The sequence below is a fragment of the Lemur catta genome, chromosome 7 (assembly GCF_020740605.2).
Source record: "Lemur catta isolate mLemCat1 chromosome 7, mLemCat1.pri, whole genome shotgun sequence".
NCBI lineage: Eukaryota > Metazoa > Chordata > Mammalia > Primates > Lemuridae > Lemur > Lemur catta.
This window is the reverse complement of record NC_059134.1, coordinates 6,219,814-6,228,979: the sequence shown is the minus strand read 5'-3', so window position 1 is coordinate 6,228,979 and position 9,166 is coordinate 6,219,814. Positions and strand designations below refer to the sequence as shown.

Genomic DNA, 9,166 nt, shown 5'->3' with positions numbered 1-9,166 from the left:
ATAAACAGTATACAGTTGGATACCATTCTGATTACTACAAGGCTGTTTTTCCTGGCTTCTGCAGAACCAGTAACCCAAATACTGAAAAGATTGAGCCTACATGTAAGAAATAAGTTGGGGTAAGAAAAAAACATGCAGGTCAATAGTTTAGATTACAAAAAGTTTGTTTACTCATTTATGTCAGCAGGTCTGAAACTGCCAACATGTCTAACCATCTGAATAAGTTTCCATGGGCCAAGCCTCAGCTATTCCATTAATCATGAACTTTTAGTCAATGCAGCACAGGGATTTCAAGTTTTTGTAAAAGAATTGCTCACTAGGGGAATCTTTAATGTTCATTTAACTAAGTCTTGTTTACTATATTAGAACACACCAGAATTTGTCTAGTTTCCTCATCTGGGTGGGGAGATTTTTGGTAGTGATAAAGCTTTTCCTTTTAGGAATTTTGCAAACACAATGTTGCATTTATATGAATATACATGTAGATTCTAATATGGCTGCCTTTAAATTATCCAATTAATTATTAACCAACTATTTAGTTTGAAATGTTACAGCTTCAGGAAAATTTTCAGTTCTTAGGTTGCTCAGAAGGATAGCATCGACAGACACATGGGCTTACCCATGATTTTTGTTTTGGTGAATCTTTAAAAATAAAGAGAATCATTTACATATGCATTTTACGTGTACACACACAAAAACAAATTTAAAAAACCCAGAATGGTCCTTAGGCATGAGTTAAACACAAGTTCTGACTGAAAAATGGCTATGGAAATTTCCCCTAGCATTTAGAAAAGCTGTTCTCTAGTGCAGAGGAAATAATATACCATGGTATCATATGTTCTTTTCTGATAAAGGAAGCAACTACTGAAAGCTTTTATTTGTTCAAAGTAACCAGTGTTATTGATGCACCCCCCCAACAATTCTCTCAATACTACTTTCAAAACAAATGTATCAAACTTGATTTATTAGATGTAGTTATTTCTTCACATTAGTAAATCAAAAACCAAGACCCAGATCGTGTGTGTGTGTATTATATATATATATATATATATATATATATATATATATATATATATATATATATATAAACAATGCAAACAATTATTGAGCTTCATCTTCTGGACAAGAATGCCAAGTTAGTCTCTCTTCATAAAAAGCAATTACAATTGGAGGACACTTCATATTTCCTTCTTTTGCCAGCACCAAATCTGCCTCATCTGAATCTTTCCATTTCATAAGAAACATTAATTCTCCACTGCTATCTGTGGCACCAATTATTCTTTCAGGATCAAGACCTCTGGCAAAGCCTCTTGGTTTGTCAGCACCATCTCTTTTTTTCTTTGATTTGCTATCGTCAGATTCACTGTCAGATAAAGATTTTCTTTTTGTACCATCTTTTTCTTTACCAGCTCTTTGAGAATTAAGAAATGCTTCAGGGAGACTCACCGTGACACGGGCCTAAGCCGCGGCGACTCGGGCGTCTGGACAGCTTGGACCCTCGGGCCAGGCAGGTGCTGCCCCTCAGAAGGTGGGCCAGGGCCAAGGCACCCACACGCGCGGCCCCCCACCTTCTAGGGGATGGCCTGCCGGAGCTGCGGGAGCCGGGAGACCCCACGCTGGCTGCGTACAGGAGAGGAGGGAGGAGAAACTTTGCCCTTTATTGTTTTTAGCCGTTAAGTGCAAGGAACTCTGTGTTGGAAGGAAAAATGTCCTTCTTCAATTTCCGTAAGATCTTCAAGTTGGGGAGCGAGAAGAAGAGGCAGTACGAACATGTGAAGAGGGACCTGCACCCCGAGGAGTTTAGGGAGATTATAGGAGAATTGGGTGATGGAGCTTTTGGGAAAGTGTACAAGGCCCAGAATAACGAGACCAGTGTTTTAGCTGCTGCAAAGGTGATTGACACCAAATCTGAAGAAGAACTTGAAGACTACGTGGTTGAGATTGATATATTGGCATCTTGTGATCAACCAAATATAGTCAAGCTTCTAGATGCCTTCTATCATGAGAATAATCTTTGGATCCTTATTGAATTTTGTGCAGGTGGAGAAGTAGATGCTGTGATGCTTGAACTTGAGAGACCATTAACTGAGTCCCAAATACAAGTAGTTTGCAAACAGACTTTAGAGGCATTGAACTACTTACATGATAATAAAATCATCCATAGAGATCTAAAGGCTGGCAACATTCTTTTTACTTTAGATGGAGATATTAAATTGGCGGATTTTGGAGTATCAGCTAAAAACACGAGGACAATTCAAAGAAGAGATTCCTTTATTGGCACACAATATTGGATGACTCCTGAAGTAGTCCTGTGTGAAACATCTAAGGACAGACCCTATGACTACAAAGCTGATGTTTGGTCCCTGGGTATTACTTTAATAGAAATGACTGAGATAGAACCACCTCATCATGAATTAAATCCAATGCGAGTGCTGCTAAAAATAGCAAAATCTGAGCCCCCTACTGAACACAGCCATCAAAATGGTCTTCAAATTTTAAGGACTTTCTAAAGAAATGCTTGGAAAAGAATGTGGGTGCTAGGTGGAATACATCTCAGCTACTGCAGCATCCCTTTGTTACTGTTGGTTCCAATAAACCAATCTGAGAATTGATTGCAGAGGCAAAGGCTGAAGTAACAGAAGTTGAAGATTGTAAAGAGGAAGATGATGATGAGGAAGCAGAAAATTCTCTGCCAATACCTTCAGATAAGCATGCCTCCTCTGATCTTAGTATTGCCACCTCTGAAGAAGACAAACTTTCTCAAAATGCTTGTATTTTGGAATCTGTCTCAGAAAAGACAGAACGTAATACTTCTGAAGATAAATTCAACAACAAATTTCTTATTGAAAAACCTACCACTGATGAACCTGAAAAGGCTATGGATAGAATTAATGAACTTGTTGACGATGCTCATTTAGAAGCTATGGCTGAACTCCATAATAGAACAACAGTAATCAAAGAGAATGGGAGAGAGAAGAGACCTGAGTCTGAAAATCTACCTGATACAGAAAACCAAGAAACTGTGAACATTAATTCAGTCAGTGAAGGAAAAGAGAATAATGCAGTGATAACTTTAGAAACAAACATTGAAGATAATCTAAAATCTGAGGAAGAAAGGGATCAGGAAGAGAAACAGACATTTGAAAATAGGCTTATAAAATCTGAAGAAATTAAAGATACTGTTATTCAAACAATAGATTCAGTTACTCAAGAGACTGGAGAAAAAGAGGCAGATATTCAAGCAATTGATAGTGAAGTTGGGCTTAAAAAGGAAGACAGCCAAGAGAAATTGGGAAAAGATGACAAAACTCAAAAAGATGTGATCAGTGATACAAGTAATGTGGTAGAAATAAACGAGGCAGTAGATGTTCAGAAGGTTGTTGAAAACAGTGCTGAGGATACTCAGAGTAATGATGGGGAAGAAGTGATTGAAGTAGACCAGAAATTAATAAGCAAGCCTGAGGAGGGTCCTGAGGCTGGTGGTACTAAGGAAGTTTCTATTAAAGAAATAGTTGAAACTAATGAGATAGATCAAAAATCTGTAGAAGGTAAAAATAAGGAACAATTAATAAACAGTTCAGAGAACATATTGGAGACCAGTGAAGAACTAGGGACAAATGAGGTTGAAGAAATTACTGAATCAAGTAGCACAGAAAAAATAGAGGTTGGAAATGTAGTGATTGATGCTGACCAAAAGGCTTTAGGAGGTGAAACTCAGGATGCTCATAAAGCCACTACTCAGATAGATACAGAGAAAAAAGAAATGCCATGTGAAGTGCCGATTAAAACAGAACCTCAGGTTATTGCAGTTTCACAGCCCAGTGAACCTCAGCCTGTTCTAATACCCAGTATTAATATCAACTCTGGAGATGCAGAAAATAAAGGAGAAATAGGTGCTTTGTCAAAAAATGAAACCATGCTGCTTCCAGAATCTGAGAATCAAAAGGAACATGATGCTGATTCAGGCACTGGTTCTACTGCTGATAACAGCAGCATTGACTTGAATTTATCCATCTCTAGCTTCCTCAGTAAAACTAAAGACAGTGGATCAATATCTTTACAAGAAACAAGAAGACAAAAGAAAACATTGAAGAAAACACACAAATTTATGGTTGATGGTATAGAAGTGAGTGTAACAACGTCAAAGATAGTTACAGATAGTGATTCCAAAACTGAAGAATTGGGGTTTCTTAGATGTTAGGAACTTCAGGAATTAAGATTTCTTCAAAAAGAAGAGCAACGAGCCCAACAACAGCTTAATAGTAAACTGTAGCAACAACAAGAACAAATTTTCCGGCGCTTTGAGCAGGAAATGATGAGTAAAAAGCGACATATGACCAGGAAATCGAGAAGCTAGAAAACCAGCAGAAACAGACTATTGAATGTCTGGAACAAGAACACACAAATCGCTTGCAGGATGAAACCAAACACATCAAAGGAGAACAAGAGAAAGAGCTGTCCAAATTTCAGAACATACTAAAGAACCGAAAGAAGGAGGTTATAAATGAAGTGGAGAAAGCACCCAAAGAGCTGAGAAAAGAGCTCATGAAATGCAGGAAAGAGGAACTTGCACAAAGCCAGCATGCTCAGGAACAAGAGTTTGTTCAGAAGCAACAACAAGAATTAGATGGCTCTCTGAAAAAGATCATCCAACAACAGAAGGCAGAGTTGGCCAATATTGAGAGCAAGTGCCCGAATAACAAGCAACAGCTCATGAGAGCTCGAGAAGCTGCAATTTGGGAGCTTGAAGAACGACACTTACAAGAAAAACACCAACTGCTCAAACAGCAACTTAAAGATCAATATTTCATACAAAGACATCAGCTACTTAAGCGCCATGAGAAGGAAACAGAACAAATGGAGCATTACAATCAATGACTTATTTGAGGAATTGAAAAACAGGCAGACTCAAGAAAGAACAATATTACCCAAGATTCAATGCAGTGAAGCTAAGACTCGAATGGCCATGTTTAAGAAAAGTTTGAGAATTAACAGCTATGCCAGATCAAGACTGTGACAAAATTAAACAGTTTGCTGCACAAGAAGAAAAGAGGCAGAAAAATGAGAGAATGGCTCAGCATCAGAAACATGAAAATCAAATACGGGATCTTCAGTTGCAGTGTGAAGCCAATGTTCGAGAACTGCATCAGCTGCAGAATGAAAAATGCCACCTGTTGGTTGAGGATGAGACACAGAAACTAAAGGAGTTAGAAGAGGAACATAGCCAAGAATTAAAGGAGTGGAGAGAGAAATTGAGACCTAGGAAAAAGACACTGGAAGAAAAGTTTGCCAGGAAACTCCAGGAACAGGAAGTGTTCTTTAAAAGGACTGGGGAGTCTGAATGCTTTAACCCATCAACACAGAGCCATATTTCTAAATTCTATCCTATTTCTAGCTTGCATTCCACTGGATCATAACATGGGAAGCATTATGTGCTTGAGTTGGCTTTTTAAATATGTCATTCTATTCTCTTCATCTTCTGCCACAGTCTATATCAAATAGCTCATGAAGACAATCACCTGCCTCACCTTCTAGGTGTTTTTTTGTTTTTAGTTTTGGGTTTTTTTTTTTTTTTAAAGCAAAGATGAAGGGAAAACAAACTAAGACAGATGCTGGACCATGTTGGCAAAGTAGCATCTTGCAGTAATTCCCTAAGGTGATTTTATAAATTAATCTTAAAAATTGTATTCTTTAGACACTATTACATGAAAATTTATTAAGAGAAATAATGTTTAAAGTTATTTAAAAAAACTGTTATGTCACTAAGTATTAATAAATGTCTTTTTACCTGCCCTAACTTCTCAGTGATGCCTAAATTCTATAGCTGAAGCTCTGCTGTAGAGGATTGAAATGATTTTCTTTTGGTGAATCAGCTCTCATAAAAAAGCTATGAGATGCTCAAAATGTTCTGTTGATTCAGTGAATAAATATATTTTACCTTTAAATAGGAACAAACTCTTTTAAAAGAGAAACTTTCAGTAATTTGTTGAAAGTAACCTATTTAGGCATGAGCTAATAATTGAGGGTGCTAGTTTTATTAAGATAGTGCCTAAAACACTAAATTTCAATCAAGTCTAAAATAGGATTTTCTTTTTGATCAACAGAGACATAACATCCTTAGCATGAAACATTATTGTGTTAAAAGTCTTGCTCCTGGTACCATTTGATGGAAATTTTCATCCTAAAATGTATGTCGTACAAAGTTTGGAAGATAAAAAAAAAATAAATAAAAGTAGCTTTTAAATGTGCAAATTGGAAATGTAAAACACCAAACTAAAAGTAAGATAGATTTAGCCATCTCAGTTTATTTTCTAAAATAATACATGAGTTAAATGACTTCCCTCCATCTTAGTGAATTCTGTTCCTTTAAAACTCTATGATAGGCTTGCAGGCTCTGAGTTATATTTATAAATATATTTTCTGAAATTAATCTTAAAAGGCATTTGTTCAGAATACTCTTTTTAAAGGATTTAAATATTTAGGCAAATGTCAGGAATGACTTTTCATTGTTTTTAAATGAGGCAACTTACATTTTGGTGTTATTTTGTTTCATATTTAAATTATTTACTTTGAATGGGAAAAGCCTGAAACCTTTATCATGTGGTTCCTGATATGTGTAATTATTAATGAAAAGTTCATTCTCAGTCCCTTTTGAGGCTTAGAATTTCAACCATGTGTCAGGTCAAACAGTATTACGAACTGGACTTTGGTGTGTGAGACAGCACACTTGTAAATGATGCTTGTTGCCTGCCATTTACAACCTATTCTCTCTTAAGAGTGCTAGGTAGTAAATTGTAAAAGTTTGTTTTTAGTTGTATTACTTTTGAGGCTGGTGAAAAACTTAAATGCAACTTTGTGGGAACAATGACTTATACTAAGAAAATGTAAATGTCTGTAGCACTTTCTTGCAGTTAATTTGAAAACTTTAGATGCTGAACCTTATTTTGTCAGTGGTTTAGATGATTTAAAAATGCATGTGCGATTTTAATTTTGTAATTGTTTTGACAAGCATAATTTACTTGGACAACTTTGTAGGTAGCCTTAACTTCTGGCCAAGTTTGTTTTTTATATAAATATATATACATATATCATGTATGGTTGTAAATTCATACACTTATCACATGTATGTGTTACTATATAAAAAACTCTTTTAATGCTTTATTCTCAAATGCTGGGTTGAAAAATGTTTTTAAAGCCTTTTGAAATATATACCTTTATAAAGTAATATTCAGGATGATGGAAATTATTAATATTGTTATGATAAAAATGACAGTATAATGTTGCCCAGTGTATTTAATGATTTATTGGAAGAGGGAGTGGGAGGAAGGTTCTCATAACCACTTTCTCCTTTGAAATTTTCAGTTTATTAACTTCTTAAAAATGAATACTTTAGGCAGTAGGTATTTTTTCAGTATCATTGAAATGATACCCTGAGTGCTAAAGTTTGTGGCACCTAATTAATTTGGTCTGAATATTTGATTCCTTCCCTTTCAGTTTGACATTCAGAGTATTGACTCAAGGAGAGAGGCTCAGAATGGCATGGTTGATGCTCTGGGTAAAGTTATTAGCGACTCGCATCTCCCGTAAAACCGCCTTTTGGATTCAGTGTGTGTGCTTGAGTTCTCTTTCAAACATGACCATATTCATATGGGTGCAAGACTATACAACAATACCTATGTAGAGGTGAAGCATTCATTTTCATATTTAAAGTTATATAAATCTTTTCAAAAAGTGTTTTGTTATAGAACACAGTGTTTGTGCCCATACTGGCCCACCTCTTGTTAGGCCCTATATTCAAATAGATAATAGTGATCATTCTTTCTTGCATGAAGTATAGGTAGGGAGTGGATGAGGGGCACAGACTTTGAAATCTAAGAGTACAGTCAAATTTCTTCCTGATTTGGTTGTTTTGTTGCTGTGGCAGAATGTGCCATGAAATGCATAAAAGAACTTCTCCATATGTGCACCCTAATCAGTCCCCTCTCCTCCTTTTCCTGAGTGCTGTGAGCACACCAGACCTCCACACTTCTGTAGGTCCAGCTCCTAGAGCTTGGGGCACCAGTCTGCCTTTCCTAGTCCTGCCAACTATAAGGTATGAATTGCTGAATTAGCTGCTATTTTATGTGGAGTCACATTAAGCTTTTTCTTACCCTTCTCTATGGGGAAGCTATAGGGTGGGTAAGGAGGAAGTTTAGAGTGCTTTTACTTTGCTGAAAATATTAGAACTTTCCTGTGACAGGATATAGCAAATTGTAATTAAATATAAACCAGAACCAGAGCTACCTCTAAGTAGTATTTCCTCAAGCACAAAGCTCTCAGGCCTATGAGACCCACTTTAATAGAGGGCCTCTGATGTCTTGAGCACCAGTGAGTTTCAGAAGTGACTATTTTTTGTACTCTTCTAGTTTCCTCGTATACACACTTTTTCCCATTCCACACTGTGCTTAAACGACAGACTTCTGAGAAGCCAAATTCTGTCAAAGTATTAGCTAGAGATGTTGATTAAAGGCAAACCTAGACTGAAGTGGAAGAAGAGTGTTCCAGTTCTAACAGTCTTTTGATTAAATAAATAAATTCTTTTCTGGGAAATGACTTTTTTATAGGAAATGGGACGATATTTTAAATGCTTTTCTTAAGTTGAAGGCACAACAGTTAATGCCTCTATTGTTGCTATTCTGTGGCTGATGTGCTTTTGATAAAGCTTCAAAATTTCTGCTACTAAGCCTAGGATAGAGTGTTTTACCAGTTTTAAATGTTGGCTGCAGCTTTTTGTTGATCCTTCTCTGATTTGCAGTGTAATGAGTTCATAAGCTAAATTTTCAGAAAGAATTTTGTTTCAAATTATGCCTCTTGTCTATTTGAGAGCAACATGTCTTTTCAATCACGAGATTGACACACAAAAAATAAAGTTATTTCTTAATATATATATATATAAAAGAAATGCTTCAATTAACTCTGGACAATCCAAATTTTCTTCAGGTTCCCAAGTGTTGTCAGCATCTGTAAATCCCTTCCACTTCAGGAAATACTCCACTTTCCCATTTACTACACATCGATCCAATACTTTTTCCACCACAAATTCTTCAGGCTCTGCCTCTTCAACCTTTTTACTCTTCCCATTCTGTTTCTTTCCCATTTTTTGCAATGCAGTTTTATTGGAGGCCAT

General features: G+C 36.3%; 1 protein-coding gene and 1 pseudogene across 1 annotated transcript; one reads left to right on the top strand and one right to left on the bottom strand.

The window, feature by feature from the left end:
- Positions 1 to 1,072: 1,072 nt before the first annotated feature.
- On the bottom strand, positions 1,073 to 9,166 carry LOC123640975 (chromobox protein homolog 3-like). The gene is made up of 2 exons (XM_045555390.1): positions 8,955 to 9,166; positions 1,073 to 1,441 (listed from the first exon to the last, which is right to left on the bottom strand). Exons 1-2 carry the CDS (start codon positions 9,164 to 9,166, stop codon positions 1,102 to 1,104), a joined length of 552 nt encoding a protein of 183 aa, XP_045411346.1. The 3' UTR covers positions 1,073 to 1,101.
- LOC123640974 lies at positions 1,641 to 5,417 on the top strand (annotated as a pseudogene).